This window comes from Hylobates moloch, unplaced genomic scaffold, assembly GCF_009828535.3.
Source record: "Hylobates moloch isolate HMO894 unplaced genomic scaffold, HMol_V3 SCAFFOLD_16, whole genome shotgun sequence".
NCBI classification, from domain to species: Eukaryota; Metazoa; Chordata; class Mammalia; order Primates; family Hylobatidae; genus Hylobates; species Hylobates moloch.
Window position 1 is genome coordinate 9159851 of NW_026652291.1, and position 22849 is coordinate 9182699.

General features: G+C 43.4%; 1 protein-coding gene across 2 annotated transcripts in view; it reads right to left on the reverse strand.

The window, feature by feature from the left end:
• AK7 (adenylate kinase 7) overlaps window positions 1–22849 on the reverse strand; it is a 97170-nt gene that overhangs the window by 55363 nt on the left and 18958 nt on the right. For both annotated transcript variants that reach the window (XM_032179640.2, XM_058429631.1), the window contains one exon: window positions 12039–12149. In XM_032179640.2, coding sequence (XP_032035531.1) covers window positions 12039–12149 — 111 coding nt within the window. The remainder of the gene's footprint in view (window positions 1–12038; window positions 12150–22849) is intronic.

Consider the following 22849-nt stretch of genomic DNA (forward strand, 5'->3'; position numbering starts at 1 on the left):
TATTCAACATCATTCTGTCGCCCAGGCTGGAGTGCAGTGGTGTGATCTCAGCTCACTGCAAGCTCTGCCTCCCAGGTTCACACCATTCTCCTGCCTCAGCCTCCCGAGTAGCTGGGACTACAGGTGCCTGCCACCATGCCCGGCTATTTTTTTTTTTTTTTGTATTTTTAGTAGAGATGGGTTTTCACTGTGTTAGCCAGGATGGTCTCGTTCTCCTGACCTTGTGATCTACCTGCCGTGGACTCCCAAAGTGCTGTGATTATAGGCATGAGCCACCATGCCTGGCCTCAACATTCTTAAAGAAAAGAATTTTCAACCCAGAATTTCACATCCAGCCAAACTAAGCTTCATAAGTGAAGGAGAAATAAAATCCTTTACAGACAAGCAAATGCTGAGAGACTTTGTCACCACCAGGCCTGCCTTACAAGAGCTCCTGAAGGAAGCACTAAACATGAAAAGGAACAACTGCTACCAGCCACTGCAAAAACATGCCAAATTGTAAAGACCATCGATGCTAGGAAGAAACTGCATGAACTAATGGGCAAAATAACCAGCTAACACCATAATGACAGGATCAAATACACACATAACAATATTAACCTTAAATGTAAATGGGCTAAATGCCCCAATTAAAAGACACAGACTGGCAAATTGGATAAAGAGTCAAGACCCATCAGTGCGCTGTATTCAGGAGACCCATCTCATGTGCAGAGACACACATAGGCTCAAAATAAAGGGATGGAGGAAGATCTACCAAGCAAACGGAAAGCACAAAAAAAAGCAGGGGTTGCAATCCTGGGGAGAGAGGGGATTCCCTCTCTCATCACTCCTATTCAACGTAGTGTAGGAAGTTCTGGCCAGGGCAACCAGGCAAGAGAAAGAAATAAAAGGTATTCAATTAGGAAAAGAGGAAGTCAAATTGTCCTGATAAAACAGACTTTAAACCAACAAAGATCAAAAGAGACAAAGAAGGCCATTACATAATGGTAAAGGGATCAATTCAACAAGAAGAGCTAACTATCCTAAATATATATGCACCCAATACAGGAGCACCTAGATTCATAAAGCAAGTCCTTAGAGACCTACAAAGAGACTTAGACTCCCACACAATAACAATGGGAGACTTTAACACCCCACTGTCAATATTAGACAGATCAACGAGACAGAAGGTTAACAAGGATATCCAGGACTTCAACTCAGCTCTGCACCAAGCAGACATACTAGACATCTACAGAACTCTCCACACCAAATCAACAGAATATACATTCTTCTTAGCACCACATTGCACTTATTCCAAAATTGACCACATCATTGGAAGTAAAGCACTCCTCAGCAAATGTTAAAGAACAGAAATCACAACAAACTGTGTCTCAGACAACAGTGCAATCAAATGAGAATGCAGGATTAAGAAACTCACTCAAAACCGTACAACATGGCAACTGAACAACCTGCTCCTGAATGACTACTGGGTAAATAACAAAATGAAGGCATAAATAAAGATGTTCTTTGAAACCAATGAGAACAAAGACACAACATACCAGAATCTCTGGGACACATTTAAAGCAGTGTGTAGAGGGAAATTTATAGCACTAAATGCCCACAAGAGAAAGCAGAAAAGATCTAAAATCAACACCCTAACATCACAATTAAAAGAACTAGAGAAGCAAGAGCAAACAAATTCAAAAGCTAGCAGAAGACAAGAAACAACCAAGATCAGAGCAGAACTGAAGGAGATAGAGACACAAAAAAACCCTTCAAAAAATCAATGAATCCGCAGCTGGTTTTTTGAAAAGATCAACAAAACAGATAGACCACTAGCAAGACTAATAAAGAAGAAAAGAGAGAAAAATCAAATAGATGCGATAAAAAATGACAAAGGGGATGTTGCCACCGATTCCACAGAAATACAAACTACCATCAGAGAATAAACACCTCTACACAAATGAACTAGAAAATCTAGAAGAAACGGATAAATTCCTGGACACATACACCCTCCCAAGACTAAACCAGGGAGACGTTGAATCCCTGAAGAGACCAATAACAGGCTCTGAAATTGAGGCAATAATTAATAGCCTACCAACCAAAAAAAGTCCAGGACCAGACGGATTCACAGCTGAATTCTACCAGAGGTACAAAGAGGAGCTGGTACCATTCCTTCTGAAACGAATCCAATCAATAGAAAAGGAGGGAATCCTCCCTAACTCATTTTATGATAACATGAGCATCATCCTGATAACAAAGCCTGGCAGAGACACAACAAAAAAAAGAGAATTTTAGACCAATATCCCTGATGAACACAGATGCGAAAATAAAACACTTGCAAACCGAATCCAGCAGCACATCAAAAATCTTATCCACCAAGATCAAGTTGGCTTCATCCCTGGGATGCAAGGCTAGTTCAACATACACAAATCAATAAACGTAATCCATCACATAAACAGAACCAAAGACAAAAACCACGTGATTATCTCAATAGATGCAGAAAAGGCCTTCAACAAAATTCAACAACCCTTCATGCTAAAAACTCTCAATAAAATGGAACATATCTCAAAATAATAAGAGCTATTTATGACAAACCCACAGCCAATATCATACTGAATGGGCAAAAACTGGAAGCATTCCCTTTGAAAACCGGCACAAGACAGGGATGCCCTCTCTCACCACTCCTATTCAACATAGTGTTGGAAGTTCTGACCAGGGCAATCAGGCAAGAGAAAGAAAGAAAGAGTATTCAATTAGGAAAAGAGGAAGTCAAATTGTCCCTGTTTGCAGATGACACGATTATATATTTAGAAAACCCCATTGTCTCAGCCCAAAATCTCCTTAAGCTGATAAGCAACTTCAGCAAAGTCTCGGGATACAAAATCAATGTGCAAAAATCACAAGCATTCCTATACACCAATAACAGATAAACAGAGAGCCAAATCATGAGTGAACTCCCATTCGGAATTGCTTCAAAGAGAATAAAATACCTAGGAATCCAACTTACAAGGGATGTGAAGGACCTCTTCAAGGAGAACTACAAACCACTGCTCAACGAAATAAAAGAGGACACAAACAAATGGAAGAACATTCCATGCTCATGGGTTGGAAGAATCAATATCGTGAAAATGGCCATACTGCCCAAGCTAATTTATAGATTCAATGCCATCCCCATCAAGCTACCAATGACTTTCCTCACAGATTTGCAAAAAAATACTTTAAAGTTCATATGGAACTAAAAAAGAGCCCACATTGCCAAGACAATCCTAAGCCAAAAGAACAAAGCTGGAGGCATCATGCTACCTGACTTCAAACTATACTACAAGGCTACAGTAACCAAAACAGCATGGTACTGGTACTAAAACAGAGATATAGACCAATGTAACAGAACACAGGCCTCAGAAATAACACCACACATCTACAACCATCTGATCTTTGACAAACCTGACAAAAACAAGAAATGGGGAAAGGATTCCCTATTTAATAAACGGTGCTGGGAAAACTGGCTAGCCATATGTAGAAAGCTGAAATTGGATCCCTTCCTTACACCTTATACAAAAATTAATTCAAGATGAATTAAAGACTTAAATGTTAGACCTAAAACCATAAAAACTCCAGAAGAAAACCTAGGCAATACCATTCAGGACACAGGCATGGGCAAGGACTTCATGACTAAAACACCAAAAGCAATGGCAACAGAAGCCAAAATAGACAAATGGGATCTAATTAAACTAAAGAGCTTCTGCACAGCAAAATAAACTGCCATCAGAATGAACATGCAACCTACGGAATGGGAGAAAATTTTTGCAATCTACCCATCTGACAAAGGGCTAATATCTAGAATCTACAAAGAACTTAAACAAATTTACAAGAAAAAATCAAACAACCCCATCAAAAAGTGGGTGAAGGGTATGAACAGACACTTTACAAAAGAAGACATTTATGCAGCCAACGGACACATGAAAAAATGCTCATCATCGCTGGTCATCAGAGAAATGCAAATCAAAACCACAATGAGATACCATCTCACACCAGTTAGGATGGCAATCATTAAAAAGTCAGGAAACAACAGGTGCTGGAGAGGATGTGAAGAAATAAGAATGCTTTTACACTGTTGGTGGGAGTGTAAACTAGTTCAACCATTGTGGAAGACAGTGTGGCGATTCCTCAAGGATCTAGAACTAGAAATACCATTTGACCCAGCCATCCCATTACTGGGTATATACCCAAAGGATTATAAATCATGCTGCTATAAAGACACATGCACACGTATGTTTACTGCGGCACTATTCACAACAGCAAAGACTTGGAACCAACTCAAATGTCCATCAATGATAGACTGGATTAAGAAAATGCGGCACATATACACCATGGAATACTATGCAGCCATAAAAAAGGATGAGTTCATGTCCTTTTTAAGGACATGGATGAAACTGGAAACCATCATTCTCAGCAAACTACACAAGGACAGAAAACCAAACACTGCATGTTCTCACTCATAGGTGGGAATTGAACAATGAGAACACTTGGACACAGGGCAGGGAACATCACACACTGGGGCCTGTCATGGGGTGGGGGGATGGGGGAAGGATAGCATTAGGAGAAATACCTAATGTAAATGACGAATTCATGGGTGCAGCAAACCAACATGGCACATGTATACATATGTAACAAACCTGCCCATTGTGCACATGTACCCTAGAACTTAAAATAATAAAAAAAGAGTAAACAGGTTTTCAAAGCTCTCTACATGCAAACTTATGCAATTATCCCTTTAATTTTTATCTTCATTTTATTTTTTATTTTATTTTATTTTTTTTTTTTTGAGACGGAGTCTCGCTCTGTCACCCAGGCTGGAGTGCAGTGGCGCAATCTCGGCTCACTGCAAGCTCCACCTCCCAGGTTCACGCCATTCTCCTGCCTCAGCCTCTCCAAGTAGCTGGGACTACAGGCGCCTGCCACCACGCCTGGCTAATTTTTTTGTATTTTTAGTAGAGACGGGGTTTCACCGTGGTCTCGATCTCCTGACCTCGTGATTCGCCTGCCTCGGCCTCCCAAAGTGCTGGGATTACAAGCGTGAGCCACCGCGCCCAGCCTTATCTTCATATATATGTACATGATCTACTTGTTTCTGAATATAAATAAAACCATATGTTTTTGGCAGAAATATATATATATATAGTCAGAGGAGACAAAAAAAAAGGAAAACAATGAAACATGCCTATAGGATCTAGAAAATAGCCTCAAAAGGGCACCTCTAAGAGTTATTGGCCTTAAAGAGGAAGTCGAGTAAGAGATAGGTGTAGACAGTTTATTCAAAGGGATAATAGCAGAGACCTTCTCAAATCTAGAGAAAGATATCAACATCCAAGTACAAGAAGGTTACAGAACACTAAGCGGATTTGACTCAAACAACATGATGTGGCTTGGGTCTGTGTTCCCGCCCAAATCTCATGCCGAATTGTAATCCCCAATGTTGGAAGAGGGGCCTTGTGGGAGGTGATTGGCTCATGGGGCCAGATTAACCCCTTGCCGTTCTTGTAATAGTGAGTGAATTCTCACGAGTTCTGGTTGTTTATAAAAGTGTGTAGCAGCTGCCCCTTCACTCTCTCTTCCTCTGTCTCAGGCCATGTAAGATGTGTCTCCTTCCCCTTTGTCTTCTGCCATGATTGTAAGTTTCCTGAGGCCTCCCCAAACATGCTTCCTGTACAGCCTGTGGAACTGTGCTGTGAGTCAATTAAACCAATTTTTTTTTTTTTTTTGAGACGGAGTTTCGCTCTTGTTGCCCAGGCTGGAATGCAATGGCGCAATCTCAGCTCACTGCAACCTCTGCCTTCCAGGTTCAAGCGATTCTCCTGCCTCAGCCTCCCGAGTAGCTGGGATTACAGGCATGCACTACCACACCTGGCTAATTTTGTATTTTTAGTAGAGACGGGGTTTCTCCATGTTGGCCAGGCTGCTCTTGAACTTCCAACCTCAGGTGATCTGCCTGCCTCAGCCTCCCAAAGTGCTGGGATTACAGGCGTGAGCCACCATGCCCGGCCTAAACTTCTTTTCTTTATAAATTACCCAGTCTCAGTTAGTTCTTTATAGCAGTGCAAAAATGGACTAATACACAAGACAACCTATAGGCATATAATAATCAAACTTGCAAAGGTAAAGGATTTAAAAAGGATCCAAAAAGCAGCAAGAGAAAAAAAACAAATAACATACAATGGAGCTCTAATACATCTAGCAGCAGACTTTTCAGTGGAAAACCTGACAGGCCAGGAAAGAGTGGCATGACATATTGAAAAGTGCTGAAGGAAAAAAACTTATATCTGATGAAAATCTCCTTCAAGCATGGAGGAGAAATACTTTCCCAGACAAACAAAAGCTGAAGGATTTCATCAATACCAGACCTGTCCTGCAAGTGAAACACTAAAGGGAGTACTTCAGTCAGAAAGAAAAAGACATTAATGAACAATAATCACCTGAAGGTATAAAACTCACTGGTGAGTACACAAAAAAACAAAATATTAGAACACTTTAACGGTGGTGTGTAAACTATCTCATTCTAATTAGGAAGACTATACAATGAACCAATCAAAAATAATAACTACAACAGCTTTTTATGACACAGTACAGTAAGATATAAATAGAAACATCAAAAAGTTTAAAAATTTGGGGATGGGAGTAAGGCATAGTGTTATTAGTTTTCTTTTTGCTGGTTTCTTTATGCCAATAGGGTTAAGTTGTTATCAGATTAAAATAATGGGTTATAAAATAGTATTTGCAAGCCTTATTGTAACCTCAAACTAAAAAACTTACAATGGTTGCACAAAAAATAAAAAGCAAGAAACTAAATCACATCACCAGAGAAAATCACCATCCCTACAGCAAGATAGGAAGAAAGAAGGAAGATAAGACAATAAAACAACTAGAAAACAAACAACAAAAGGTAGGAGTAAGTCCTTACTTACCAATAATAACATTGAATGTAAGTGGACTAAATTCTCTAATCAAAAGACATAGACTGGCTGAATTGATGAAAAAAACAAGACGCATTGATCTGTTGCCTACAAGAAACACACTTTACCTGTAAAGACACACATAGACTGAAAATACAGGGATGGAAAAAGATATTCCATGCCAATGGAAACCAAAAAGGAGCAGGAGTCGCTATACTTATATCAGACAAAGTAGTTTTCAAGACAAACTATGGCCGGGCATGGTGGCTCACACCTGTAACCCCAGCACTTTGGGAGGCTGAGGCGGGTGAATCACCTGAGGTCAGGAGTTCAAGACCAGCCTGGCCAGCATGGTGAAACTCTGTCTCTACTAAAAAATACAAAATTTAGCCAGGCGTGGTGGCACATGCCTGTAATTCCAGCTACTCAGGAGGCTGAGGCAGGAGAGTCATTTGAACTTGGGAGGCGGAGGTTGCAGTGAGCCGAGCTCATGCCACTGCACTCCAGCCTAGGCAACGGAGCAAGATTCTGTGTCAAAAAAAAAAAAATCAGTGTGACTCATTAAAAGATGAAAGCAATTTTGGTATCAGGCAATTCAGGACTATTTTGGCAACTTGTGTAATTATTAGGATCTCCTCTTTGCCTCAAAATACTGAATAGAAGTCTACCTTTTGTGTATGTAATCTTGTATATGAATGTGCTGGCTGAGGATGTGATAACAGTAGATAAACCACTTGACAACCAGCCTCTGGAGTGCATAGACTGTGTCTGCTTTATCGATGGCTGTGAGGACAGCTCCTCATCACAGTGCCTGCTCCATAATTGGATCTAACTGGACATTAGTTAAATGAATGTGTTAAATGATTATTTTCAAGGGTCTATCTCCCAGATAAAAAACATTAGCATCACTGATCAAAAAAGATCACTGGGATGACCAAATTGGCCAAATTAATCTTATTAATGGTGTAGAAAAGAGTGATTAAGAAAGTTGGGGATAAAAACAGTAGATTTTTACAACGAAATTTTGATTTTATTATTTAAATGACAAGTGTAAGGTTTTGTAATAAAAAAGATATTAAGATGATCATATTTCTCATTTTAGACTGTTATTCACTTAAATCAGCTTTATATGTGTGAGCATACATTTTCAACCTGTAAATTAAACATAATGATCAAGAAATCATGGGTTCTAATAAAATAACATAGTTATGGAATTTAGAACTGGAATAAATTTAAACCATCTAATCTAGCCCCTTTACTTATTTTAAGCCCAGAAATTTAATAACATGGCTAAAGTCATAAGTTAATGGACAGAAAAAGGGCTAGAATTCCTAATTTCCTGTTGTTTCTTCCAACGTTTGATGCTCACAGTGTTTGTATTGGTAAAGTGTTTTTCATAGGACAGAAGTTCTTATGGTAATATCCTCTGAGACCACTAGGTGTCATCTTAGAACTATTATTAGAGTTCACTTAGCGCTGGTCTTCCACTAATGGCAACAATGTAATGACACTTTCAGAGGGTTTGGGGTTTTCTCCAAGTTATATGAGGATGATAGTAGTACCTATCTCACAGAATTTTGGGAATTGTATATGAGACTCTTGAAGATGACATGAGATACCATGAGTAAAACACTGAGAACTCATGACATACCATGAGTAAAACACAGATGACATGAGATACCATGAGTAAAATACTGAGAACACAGTAAGTAAGCCCTCCGTGATTTTTCAGCTGGCGGAGACCCCCGTGTCGCCGCTGCCGCCTGCGCCTGGCCTCTCGCGGCACTCCCGGCTGCGCGCTCCGCTCGGCCCCATCACGCGGGTGAACCTCAGACAGCGGTCCGGGCCCTGGAGCCTTCAGGAAGTGGACGAGCAGCCGCAGCACCCGCTGCATGTCACCTGCACGGGGCGGCGGTGGACGAGCGGGGCACAGCGCCGACCCCACCCAGGTGAAGAACAGACCCACCAGCATTTCGTGGGATGGTGCCTATTTAGGGAAACTCTACACCTGGGTCTTGACAGACCCGGATGCTCCCAGCAGGAAGGATCCCCAATACAGGGAGGGAATGGCATTATTTCCTGGTGGTCCACATGAAGGGCAGTGACATCATCAGTGGCACAGTCCTCTCTGGATTATGTGGGCTCGGGGCCTCCCAAGGGCACAGGCCGCTGAAGTGTGACGAGCCCATCCTCAGCAACCGCTCTGGAGACCACCGTGGCAAATTCAAGGTGGCGTCCCTCCGTAAAAAGTAGGCACTCGGTGTCCCGGTGGCCGGCACGTGTTACCACGCCGAGTGGGACGACTACGTGCCCAAACTGTACGAGCAGCTGTCTGGGAAGTAGCGGGCAGCTCGGCGACCTGAACCGTCCTGGAGGCCCCGAGTTGTGTTCTCCAGTTCAGTGCTGCATGTTCCATAGCTTTCTCCTCTTCCTGCTCCCCTTTGGACAGACAAGACCTGAGCACTGAGATGGTGGCTTAGGGTGACTTTTCCTGCTGCCTGGCCTTTATCATTCTAGTCACTCACTCTGGTTTATATTTTGATCAAATTTGAACTTCATTTTGGGGGATATTTTGGTATTGTGATGAGGTCATCAAATTGTTAATATGAAAATAGCAACCCAGAATTTAAAGAAAAAATTTGGCAGAAATAGACCAGATCTACAGTATTAGAGCAAAGCATCAAAGAATCTTTAAGGGAGGTTAAAAAAAAATAAATAAGGATTGGTTGCCTCTGCCTTTGTGATCCTGAGACCAGAACTGTAGCAGTGTGTTTTTATGGCACCGTTGCTAGACAACCAGAGGCTGGTACTCAGTACCATTGGTTGAGGCTCAGCCCCAACACGGGCCTCTCAGATGCCTTAATAGGCGTCAGTATCTCACTCTGGTCCGTTTAAAGAGCAATCCTGGAAAAAGGAGTAGGGAGAGTGGCTTTGCTGTTGTTGGGGCATGGCCCTGTAGATGGGCAGCAGTGCTAGCTGACAGCTTATCAGGAATCCCTACATCTGTGTCTGTTAAATTGATTGCTCTTCATGGGGGTAAGAAAAGCTGGTCTGGAGTTGCTGAATGTTGTGTTAATTCTGCTGTTTGCTTATAGTTGAATAAAAATAAAAACCCTGAATGAAAAATCATCATCATCATAATTTTTCAGCTGTCACTACTTGTTCATTGTCAGGGCATTCCCATCATCTGTTCTGAAGAAAGGCAAGAGAAATAAAATAATTTTATAATGGATGTGTCAAAATGATGAATTTTGCTGCTGTAGGGAGACTCCCTGAAACTATTGCTATGAAATAAAAGATGAAATGCTCCTGACTATCGTAAATACAAAATTGCATGCAGGATTGTGTAAAGACAATGCCAGGTTGGACTGCCAGAATGAGCCACCAGCGCGTGATGTGCTTCCCCTGCAGAGAGCCTATGAATGGACGTGCAGTCAGGAAGGTTTGACATCACCAAGATTCCTATCCCAGAAAAGCAGATGTTCATAGCTCTGGGAATGGAATGCGACCCTTGTGGAGAGCCTATAAACGGATGCATGAGGGGGTGCCTGTCCATATGGATAAGATAGGGCTATAAACGCCCTCATGTTGCCACAGCTCTTCTAGGCCTCTTTAGGGTTAAGGCATGCTACTTTCTGAGAATTTCTGGTCTAACCGGTTGTCTAACTTCACGTCCTGTTTCTATAGATTGTTTGTAACCAGCTTTGGCCACAACTGTTACTGCTGATTAATATCTTGCTAATCATAGGTTATGGAAAGACTTGTGTTTCTGTTTTAAGGCTCTGTTAGAAATTACCAATGCACACACTATATTGTAAATTCTTATCCCTGTATACTGTACTTCTGCATACAGATGTTATGTTAAAGAATTACTTCATCCCCATGTGACCATCTCACCTCATAATCAAATGACCCTAAATCCCTCACTAACCTACCCCTGCCCTCACTAAACTTACTAATAAATGCTGGTATATCCAGTGCATTGTTGGCACTGCGGGACCAGAAGGCGGTGACCCCCCTGGACCCAGCTTTCACTATCTTGTGTGTGTCTATTATTTCTCAATCTGCCAATCCACCTGGGAACAAAGAGAGAGCCCTGTTGCATTGCGGGCTGCTGGCCAGATCCTGTAATAGCTGCAACAGAAGGGGCCGGGCACAGTGGCTCACACCTGTAATCCCAACACTTTGGGAGGCCAAGGCGGATGGATCACGAGTTCAGGAGATCGAGACCATCCTGGCTAACATGGTGAAAATCCATCTCCACTAAAAATACAAAAAATTAACTGAGCATGGCGGCACGCGCCTGTAGTCCCAGCTACTCGGGAGGCTGAGGCAGGAGAATGATTTGAACCCAGGAGGCAGAGGTTGCAGTGAGCCGAGATCACACCACTGCACTCCAGCCTGGGCGACAGAGTGAGAATCCGTCTCAAAAAAACAAAAACAGCTACAGGAATGTCTTAATGACCAGTGAGTGACCAAGGATGTGTCAAGATAAATTCTATTGAATGATGGGGTTTTGGATTCCAAAGGAAAAAAGCAAACCCAGCAGGCTTTGGTGGCTGATGGCTCTCAGTCTGAATCTCAGCTCCACGCCGGGAAATGTGCTGAGGACAACAATGTGCATAGATAACAGCCTTGTTAGTAGGAGTAGATGAGTCAAGGCTGAGATGTGCTCAGGACAGTGCTCAGTAAATCCTAGTTATGTGACCTTGGGCAAATTATTTAACCTCTGGAAGCTCCCATCTCCTTATTCATAAAAGGAGGTTAATAGTCACTTTTCAGAGTTGTTTTAAGAAACCAATGAGATAGATTCTGGGAACAGGGAAAATGTGGTTCCCCTGTTCCCCATTACAACTCTGAGTTATTTGCCTCTTTTGGGCCAAACAGCTTTTCAGACACACAGACCCCTTTGTGGGTGACGGCTCAAGCTCGGCTGGGTGGTGATGCAGGGCTTTCAACCCAATGTGCTGGGCCAGGACTCCTAAAGACAGTGTATCCTGGGGTAAGCCTAAAGCTCAGACATCTGTGGTGTAAGTCTCGGGAAACTAAACGAAGAGATGTTTAAAGACTTCAGATGATGTCCATGTTCCACTATGCCAGACTTACCTTTCTTCCAAATTTGAGAACCATTTTTTCAGCATTTATGTGGTCCAGAAAATTAGGATGAGACTTTCTTCTTCGATAATCTTCTTCAGTGAATGGAACCTCAGAATCCTCCTATTATAAGAAAGAAAGAAAAGGTACAGACTTGGTGAATTAGAGACATGTATGACTTCTAAGGCTAAAGATATGTTCCTTTAAGCTCAAATAAAGCTTAAAACTACCGCTTGATGTATTTTTTTATCTTTGAGACAGGGTCTCACTGTGTTGCCCGGGCTGGTCTTGAACTCTTGGGCTCAAGCAATCCTCCTGCCTTGGCCTTCCAAAGTGCTGGGATTATAGGCATGCACCACCGAGTCTGGCCATACTGCTTATTTTATTTTGTTTTGTTTTATTTTTACTTTATTTGAGATGGAGTCTTTTTCTGTTGATGAGGATGATAGTAGTATCCTCCTCGACTGGATGGAGTACAATGGCACGATCCTGGCTCACTGCAACCTCCACCTCCCAGGTTCAAGTGCTTCCCCTGCCTCAGCCTCCCGAGTAGCTGAGATTACAGGTGCGTGCCACCACACCTGGCTAATTTTTGTATTTTTAGTAGAGACGGGTTTTTGCCATGTTGGCCAGACTGGTATGGAACTCTTGACCTCAGGTGATCCGCCCACCTCAGCCTCCCAAAGTGCTGGGATTACAGGCGTGAGCCACCACACCTAACCATACCACTTATTTGAATAGTGATTTACTCTTCGTAAAAATGCTTTAGGAGGCCGGGCGCGGTGGCTCGCGCCTGTAATCCCAGCACTTTGGGAGGCCAAGGTGGGCGGATTACCTGATGTCTGGAGTTCGAGACCAGCCTGGCTAACATGATGAAACCCCGTCTCTACTAAAAATATGAAAATTAGCCAGTCATGGTGGCAGGCACGAGACCAGCCTGGCTAACATGATGAAACCCCGTCTCTATTAAAAATACAAAAATTAGCCAGGTGTGGTGGCAGGCACCTGTAATCCCAGCTACTCGGGAGCCTGAGGCAGGAGAATTGCTTGAACAGAGGAGGCGGATGTTGCAGTGAGCTGAAATCGTGCCATTGCACTCCAGCCTGGGGGACAAGAGCAAGACTTTGTCTCAAACAAAAAAAAAAAAAAATGCTTTAGGAGACAAATTTTATAATTTAAATTTAATCTAAAGAAAATTAAAAACTAAAAGTCTTTTGCAGAGGTGGTAACAGGTTGCCACTGAGATTCCATAAAGGTATTAATATTAAATATAATTTTTTTTTTTTGGTAGAGACAGGGCCTTGCTCTCTTGCCCAGGCTGGAGTGCAGTGGCCTGATCATAGCTTACTGCAGCCTTGAAATCCTGGATTCAAGTGATCCTCCTGCCTTAACCTCCCAAGTAGCTGGGACTATATAGGCACACACCTCCGTGCCCAGCTCATTTATTTTATTTTTTTGTAGAAACAGAGTCTCCGATTGTTACCCAGGCTGGTCTCCACCTCCTGGCTTTAAGCAATCCTCCCTCCTTGGCCTCGCAGAATGGTGGCATTACAGGCATAAGGCACCTCGCCCCAGCTTGTAGTTTTATTTTTTTTAATCTAAACTTTTTTTTCTTTTTTTTCTTTGCCACATGGGCCCTCCCCCAAATAAATAACATGTTAAAAAGGACATTGCAGGTGCAGGTCGCTGACTCTGGCTTTAAAAATTGGTTTCACTGGCTAAGATTAAGTATGTCCTGGGAATGAGGAATTAAAAAAATATTTCTTGACAGTTCACTGACCTGTGCCTCATATTCAGTCTCTCCACATCCCCATATCCTGTGCAGTCCCATAGAGGGATGCAACCAAAATAACTACATTAAAACCTACAGGAATCAGAAGAAATAATTGAGAGCCATGCAACAGTGTGATTTGGCAAAAATCCTTCCAAATTCAGAGATCCGTGCTGGAGCAGGGTTTCAGGGTTTTAAAAATATGGTGTTCAATATGGAACCTTTCAATCACAACACATTGGTCTAAGTTAAATAACCAATCTAAAGCTTTTAAGCCCAGAGCTTACAAGGAAACAACTGAAGAGGCAGGAGAAACACACAATGAAAACCCTACTGAGGCTAGGCGAGGTGGCTCACGCCTGTAATCCCAGCACTTTGGGAGGCTGAGATGCGTGGATCACTTGAGGCCAGGAGTTCAAGACCAGCCTGGACAACATGATGAAACCCTGTCTCTACTAAACATACATAAATTAGCTGGGCGTGGTGGCAGGTGCCTGTAATCCCAGCTACTTGGGAGGCTGAGGCAGGAGAATCGCTTGAACCTGGGAGGCTGAGGTTGCAGTGAGCCGAGATTGCACAACTGCACTCCAGCCTGGGTGGCAAAGCAAAAAATTCTTTTAAAAAAAAAAGAAAAAGAAAAAAAACCCTACTGAGGTAAGAGTACGATTGCTCCTGGGAAAATGACTGGAGCCAAGCTGGGAATTGGTAGGGGATGCGGTAGGTGATAGCCAGATTATCAGGGTTTCTGAGCCATGCTGTGGAGTTTAGATTCATTCCAATAGCAACAAAAGGCTATGGAAGGGTTTTAAGCTTTTTTTTTTTTAGACAAGGTCTCACTCTGTCCCAAGGTCTCACTCTGTTGCCCAGGGTGGGGCGCAGTGGCACAATCACAACTTACTGCAGCCTCAACCTCCTGGGAACAGTTGAGTCCATCTAGACTCCTGAGTAGCTGGGACTACAGGCACTTGCCACCATGCCAGGCTAATAAAAAAATTTTTGTGTGTGTAGAGGCAGGGTCTCATTGTGATGCCCAGACTGGTCTCAAACTCCTGGTCTCAAGCAATCCTCCTGCCTTGGCCTCCCAAACTGCTGGAATTACAGGCTTGAGCTACTAAGCCCAGTTGGGTTTTTCGCTTTTAAAGCAGGACTGCAACATGATCTGAATTTAATATTTAATTTAATATTTTGATACATATTTTAATACATCATAGTGCATATATTTGGGGTATATGTAATATTCCAATACATGTAATTCTTTCTTTTAGCCACCTGGTTTGCTATTGATTGATACATGCATTTTTAACTCGATATATCACCCTTGTACAGATTCTGGAGGTACCTATGATATTCTGATACATGTTTTTTATTGATATATCAGAGTTGTGAATGACATTTCAACAAAATGGCTGAGGCGGTGCTATGGAGGATGGATTGGAGGGCGCAAAGGCAGGCCCCAGCTGCGCAACCACTTGAGTAGTCCAAGAAGCTAAAGGCTGAGGCTGGCTAGAAAGTTGCCATAGATACAAAGAGAACAAAATGTGTTTATGATACATTTAGGATGATGAATGAACAGAATTTACCAATGAGTTGACTGGTGGGAGGAGGGGAGTGAGGCTAGAGCAACTGAGATGCTAGGAGATGTCCTTGGGAGAAAGCTGGGAGAATGAGTTGTTGAGGGGAAGATCCACTTCAATTCTGTGTACACAGTAGATACCTAGTGAATACATATTGCACAATTAACTGTCCTCGTCAATTCTGTGTACACAGTAGATACCTAGTGAATATATATTGCACAATTAACTGTCCTCGTAAACAGGTCTAGTGGCCTACACGTAGGGTTGCCAGGTAAAACACAGGACACCCAGCTAAATTTGAATTTCAGATAAACAAATGACTAAATTTTTAGTACAAGCATGTCTTCAATATTGCACAGGGTATAGGTATGCTAAACAATTATTCACTGTCTATCTGAAATTCAGATCTAACTGGGTGTCCTGTATTTTCACTTGCCAGCTCCAGTCTGGAAACAGTGCAGTCAGCTTTGCCTTCAGGATGAATTGAGTCCTGGCCCCTCTGTAGCCCTGGCTCACATGGCATGTTGGGCCAGGTCACCTAACCCACCCTCTTTGCGTCCTGTGACTGGCCCAACACCCCTCTTCTGGATTTGCCCTACCCTTTGTCTTCAACGGCTGCCAGGGAAATGGTCACATTCCATGAGGTGAACCACAAGAGAACCATAGGTTGGATGGCCAATCTCTTCCCTGACATTTTGAGAATGTGACTGAGAGAAAAGGAAGATCAATCTCTCTCTGGCCAGTGGCACTGGAGCCCATAAATTCCAACCAGAGGGGGTCACAGGTTCTGGGCTTTCATTCCTCGATTCCTGGTTGGGACAGAGATCTGTTTATGTATGATGCACCTTTGCGACCAGTTGCTAGGCTGTGTTCCCTTTAGTCCTTAAATTTCACTTGTTACAAACACAACAAATAAAGTGTATTTTGAACCCGAACTTTTAATATGGGTTTTAGTTCCTCCCAACCGTTTGCATCATTTGCCTTTCCAGTAAAGGGTAAATGGTTGACCTTTCCTTTAGCAGGGGTTACAGCCGTGATCCTTTCATTGTTACATTATATATGGATGGCTGTCAGCATCTCTGGAAACTCAGCCTGCCTTACTACTATCTTGTTATAATTACTAAGCTCATTTAGAGGCTTCCTCTTTCTAGGAGGTAAAGAACACAGTCTACAGAGTAATCTCCCCTGCCCTTTATTAGACCAATGGGCGAATCTATTTTATTGTAACACTCTAACACTCTGTTGGATTCTCTTTCTTTCTTTTTTCTTTTTGAGACAGAGTCTCACTCTGTCTCCAGGCTGGAGTGCAGTGGCGCAATCCCAGCTAACTGCAACTTCCACCTCCTGGCTGCAAGCAATTCTCCTGCCTCAGCCTCCTGAGTATCTGGGATTAAAGGCATGCACCACCACACCCAGCTAATTTTTTTTGTATTTTTAGTAAAGACGGGGTTTCGCCATGTTGGCCAGGCTAGTCTTGAACTCCTGGCCTCACGTAATCCACCTGCCTCGGCTTCCCAACATGCTAGGATTACAGTCATTAGCCACTGTGCCCGGCCTGGATTCTCTTTTTAATTGGTCATTGTGTTTGATTGCCCACGTGGATCACTTGGTGGACTCTGTTCCTACCTGGTTATTATGTGTGATAATCAGAGCCCGTTCGCCCTTGTTCTGGAGTATTTGGCTGAATCAGGATCACCTCTGGGTTATGTCTCTTTACTCACACATACAGAAACAAGTACATAGCTAGACTTTAAAAACAAACAGGTTAAAAGGGAAAACCAACCCCAATATATATTAAGATTGCCCTATTATTAAAATTGATACATTAATTATTTAATTTATTAAATTAATTAATTTGATTAATCAATGTATTAAAATTATTTAATTTAATTAATTAATGTATTAAAAGTAATTGATAATAAATTAATATTTACCCTTCTTTTTTTTTTTTTGAGATGGAGTCTTGCTTTTTCACCCAGGCTGGAGTGCAGTGGCTCAATCTCAGCTCACTGCAAGCTCCGCCTCCCACGTTCACACCATTCTCTTGCCTCAGCCTCTCCAAGTAGCTGGGACTACAGGCGCCCGCCACCATGCCCGGCTAATTTTTTGTATTTTTAGTAGAGACAGGGTTTCACCGTGGTCTCGATCTCCTGACCTCGTGATCTGCCCGCCTCGGCCTCCCAAAGTGCTGGGATTACAAGCGTGAGCCACCGCGCCCGGCCTATTTACCCTTCATTTGTAACAAAACTGATTTTTGTGCAGTTTTTATCCATTTGGATGCTTTTTGCTACCAGCGACAGAAAACCAAACTCAAAAAGACCTACACACTGGCAAAATCATCTCCCATAAGTAGTGTTCCTAAGTAGGGTGGCCCCAGGCACCATGGGCTGGCCTGCCTCTGCTGTTCTTTTTCTTTGTTTTTCTTTTTTCCGAAAGTTTATTTTTAAATGTACAGTAGACTCCAAGACAACACTTCATTCCAGCTATAGGTGGCAAAAGATGTGATGCAGAGAATCCAGATGTTCAGATACACACGGAATCAGGGGTCACCATCGCCTCAGGCACAAGGAACAGCTCTACTGCTTGCCAGATTTCCTTTTTCTTTTCTTTTCAAAATAGTATTATTATTATTATTATTTTTGGAGATGGTGTCTTGCTGTGTTGCTCAGGCTGGTCTTGAACTCCTGGGCTCAAGTGATCCTCCCACCTTAGCCTCCCAATGTGCTGGGGTTACAGGTGTGAGCCACCGTGCCCAGCCAATTGCCAGATTTCTTAATTCCACCTGTGGCGAGGGGTCCCTTCCCCATGGCCTTTGCTTTTAGCCCCTCAAATTTCCTCTGCTCCTCTTTCTGTTTCTGCTTGAAGGCCTTATCTTCAGCCATGTTTGGTCGTTCACACCTGCAATCCCAGTACTTTAGGAGGCCAAGGCAGGTGGGTTAATTGAGCCCAGAAATTTGAGACCAGCCTGGGCAACACGGCAAAACCCTGTCGCTGCAAAAACATTTTAAAAATTAGCTGGGCATGGCGGCAGGTGCCTGTAGTCCCAGCTAATCAGGAGGCTAAGGCCAGAGAATCAATTGAGCCCAGGAGGTGGAGGTTGCAGTGAGCGGAGCCGAGGTTGCACCACACACTCCAGCCTGGGCCACACTCAAAAAAAAAAAAAAAAAAAAAAAAAGGAAAAAGAAAAAGAAAGAAAAAGAGAAAGAAAGCCTTATCTTCTTCATCCTCCATCCATCTTCTTGGCCTATTTCTTGGGCTGTTTTAGGGACTTTTTCTTGCCACCTTTGTGGCTGGACATAGCACCTACCACACCTTCCCCAGACCCTGCACTGGAAACTGGCTCTGCTGTTCTGATGCCTTCTGAGCTCCGCCTCCTGTGTGTGGCCTTCCTTTTCAGGATCACAGCAAGACTAGTAGCAGCAGTCCAAGCTTCACATCCAGGCATAACAACATCCGCAGAGAAAGAAAGCCTGTGTCTTCCTTGAATTCTCTCCTAATGAGGGACGAGCCCTTCCTGGGAGTCTCCTGGCCATCTTTCCTCTGTGCCAGAGACTAAACCAGACTGATTTCCTGGATGCAGTTAGACTACATATTCCGGGCTCCCCAGCTATATGCTGAGTTTTAGTCAAAGAAATTTGCAGAAGTGATGAGCATCTCTTCCAAGCCTGGTTCGTAAAGCTTCCCATGCATAATCTTTTGTGTTTCTCTCCCCTCCACAGGCCTGATGCAGGTGTGCACGACAGCCCCAGAGGTAATTCTGGAAGGTGTTGGAGCCATCCAACGGAAGAAGCCTGGATCTTGAATCAGAGTTGGGAGAAGACTGACTTGCTCATTGGGAACACCTGTTTTACATTTTACCTGAGCAAGATATAAACTTCCTCCATGTGTAAGCCACTCTACATTTTGGGGGGTAGGTTTGTTACATCCCACATCCCAAAATTGGATTGCATGCCCACCCCTTAGCCAATCATCGGCAAGAAGAATGGAACCATCATGGCTAGTTTGGATCAATCAGGATTTTTCCCTGGAATGGGGATAGAATCTCCCTTCTCTAGATTTCATGGGCAGTGTGGACACTTGAACTTAACAAGTCATGGCTCTGCTGGCAAGGAAGACAGTGGGGTGGCTTCATGACAGGAAGCCAGCAGCATCTACAACAATCTAACATTTATTTTTCTGGGTTACATTATGGAGTCATGGCTTTTCACATACTCACCTGATTTCAATTAAGCATAATGTATTAGTCAGGATCCTCATGGGAAAGAAACAGCATATTCAACGTTGGGTAGTTTCAGGAGAGTTTAATAACAGGACTATTTACGAAGATGTGGGCAGGGTGTAGGGAAACCACGTCACCTGGAGCCAGGAACAGGTGCTCTGTACTACTCCTAAATCCGAACGTGTTGAGTGGGCAGGCAACGATTAGAGCCCAGGGATAGGGGGTTGCCTGGCAGGTGCAGTGGCTTGGGTTCAGAGACTCAGCCTACCCACAGCAACTCTGCAGAAGGGAGCTAGAGGAATAAGTGATCTGACCTCATTCATCTCAATTCCCCCATCCTCTCACCAGTGAGCCCCAGTGGCCAAACCCAGTTGGGAGCAGAGGACAAGGTTGCTTGCTGATCTAGACTACAAGTTTGGAGCAGGGTGGAGAAGAGCAGAGAGTGGCTCTGGAGGCGCAGGTGGGAAACACCCAACAGACAGAATCACTTTCGCGATGCTCGCCTTCTCACAGCGTGGCTGGTGGGGGCCCTCTCTGTCCTCTCAGGCCTACTCAGGACATCTCTGAAAAGATCTCAGCTCTGTAGCATCAACAATAGGTTCCAGCCTATCCCAGTTTTCACTGGCCCAAGACACAGAATCAACTCCCTCCCAACTCCAAGTCCTGGAGTTACTTCTACTGGAAAACAGACTTAGAGAATACAATTTGTGTATTGGGGGTGCTCAGAAGGGCTGCTGTTGGGACATTTTTCATAGTGACAAAGCTTATCTTTTATAAGTCATCAGCTGACAATGATTTTTTTCCAACCTATTATGTTAGTGACTCTTTACTTAGAACCGGTTTCCTTGGCTGTTAAAACTTCCTGTGTGGCTGGGGGCAGTGGCTTACGCCTGTAATCCCAGCACTTTGGGAGGCTGAAGTGCGCAGATCACCTGAGGTCGGGAGTTTGAGACCAGCCTGGCCAACATGGGGAAACCCCATCTCTACTTAAAATACAAAAAATTAGACAGGAGTGGTGGCACGCACCTGTAATCCCAGCTACTTGGGAGGCTGAGGCAGGAGAATCACTTGAACCTGGGAGCTGGAGGCTGCAGTGAGCCAAGATCATGCCACTGCACTTTAACCTGGGTGACATAGCAAGACTGTCTCAAAAAAAAAAAAAAAAAAAAAAGTACTGCAAGGCCAAGGGAGAACTAAGAAAGTACCAGAAGTCACGGCTGGGTGCAGTGGCTCATGTCTGTAACCCCAGCACTTTGGGAGGCCGAGGCGGGTGGATCACCTGAGGTCAGGAGTTTGAGACCAGCCTGACCAACATGGTGAAAACTCATCTCTACTAAAAATACAAAAATTAGCTGGGCATGGTGGCGGGCTCCTATAATCCCAGCTACTCGGGAGGCTGAGGCAAGAGAATTGCTTGAACCTGGGAGGCGGAGGTTGCAGTGAGCTGAGATTGCGCCATTGCGCTCCAGCCTGAACGACAGAGTAAGACTTCATCTCAAAAAAAAAAAAAAAAAAGAAAAAGAAAGGAAGAAAGTACCAGGAGTCCTTGCAGCTCACCTTTCTTCTTCCCATCCCAAGTCTATCTTCCAGGGACTACGATTTAGAGTCCATGACTAGAACTCTCCTTTCAAAAGCCAACCCTGGTAAATCTGGCAGAGGAAACCCTTCTTTGGAGGTCTCTGTTTTATAGACTTCGTCTCTAAAAACAAAACGAGAAAGACTTCCTGTGACCATGACAAGGAGACAGAAGCAGAGAAAAGCAGAGAGGAAAGTGGGAGAATTTACCGAGCTCCCCGTGGCTCCCAGTCCTTGGCGCCCAGTGGCATCTCTGGCCGTGGGTTTTGTAAGACATTGTGTATGTCTTTCTAACACGTCTTCTTTCTGATTAAGAAAGCTGGATTCTGTTGCTTGCAAGCAAAAGTCTTACTCAGCTCACTCTGACTTCGAACGGATGCCACATCTTCTGCCACGCCCCCTTCAATTAGACTTGTTGGGGACAAACTTGTTTGTTTTGCATAATCGGTCTTTTTATATCTATACCCCCACTGACTTCCTCATCCTCCTGGATTATTTAGAAGCAAATCTCAAACACAAATATTGTTTATTACTTCATTAATCCTATTGCAGCTAGATTTGTCAATTAAAAAATATTTAGCAGTATTTGGTCTTGTTTGAGGAATCCTCCATAAATTCTATAATATTTCCTTTTTTTTTTTTTTGAGACAGAGCCTCTCTCTGTCACCCAGGCTGGAGTACAGTGGTGCGATCTCTGCTCACTGCAACCTCTGCCTCCAAGGTTCAAGCAATTCTCCCACCTCAGCCTCCTGAGTAACTGGGACGACAGGTGCACACCACCATACCCAGCTAATTTTTGTATTTTTTGGTAGAGATGGGGTTTCACCATGTGGACCAGGCTGCTCTCGAACTCCTGACCTCAAGTGATCCGCCTGCCTTGGCCTTCCAAAGTGTTGGGATTATAGGCGTGAGCCACTGGGCTGGGCCTAATTTTTCTTTTGAAAAATTAAAGTTTTTGCTTTTTAATTTTAGTTATGTAATCCAACTGGAATTGACTTTGTGTGTGGCATGAGGTAGAGAATTTTGGAAAGTGATGAAAGTGTTCTGTATCCTAATTGTTGTGGCGGTCATACAACTGCATGCATTGTTGAAACTCAGGACTATAAAAGGTTAACTTCACTGTATACAATACAGTAAATTTATTTATTTATTTGAGGCAGGATCTCACTTTGTCACCCAGGCTGAAGTGCAGTGGTGTGATCTCAGCTCACTGCAAGCTAGACCTCCCCAGCTCAAGCAATCCTCCCACCTCAGCCTCCTGAGTAGCTGAAACTACAGGTTCGCCACTGCACCTGGTTAATTTTTGCATTTTTTGTAGACACGTGGTTTCACCCTGTTACCCAGGCTGGTCTTGAACTCCTGAGCTCAAGCAGTCCTCCTGCCTTGGCTTCCCAAAGTGCTGGGATTATAGGCAGGCACCACTACACCTGGCTTAGTACGTTGATTATACCTTGATAAATCTTTTAAAACCATCATTTGTCATTGGGGAAATGCAAATTAAAACCACAGTGAGAGGATGAGGGCATGCCACAAGGACAGGAGCTAACACAGGAGCCACTGCCCCATGTTTTCTTTCGGGAACCATCTCTTCTCCACTCTTAGTCCATTCAGTGTAGGAGGCTTACTAGAGAGTGAAGTCTACTCAGAGCAGAAAAGAAACCATAAAAGAAAGAGAGAGAGTCAG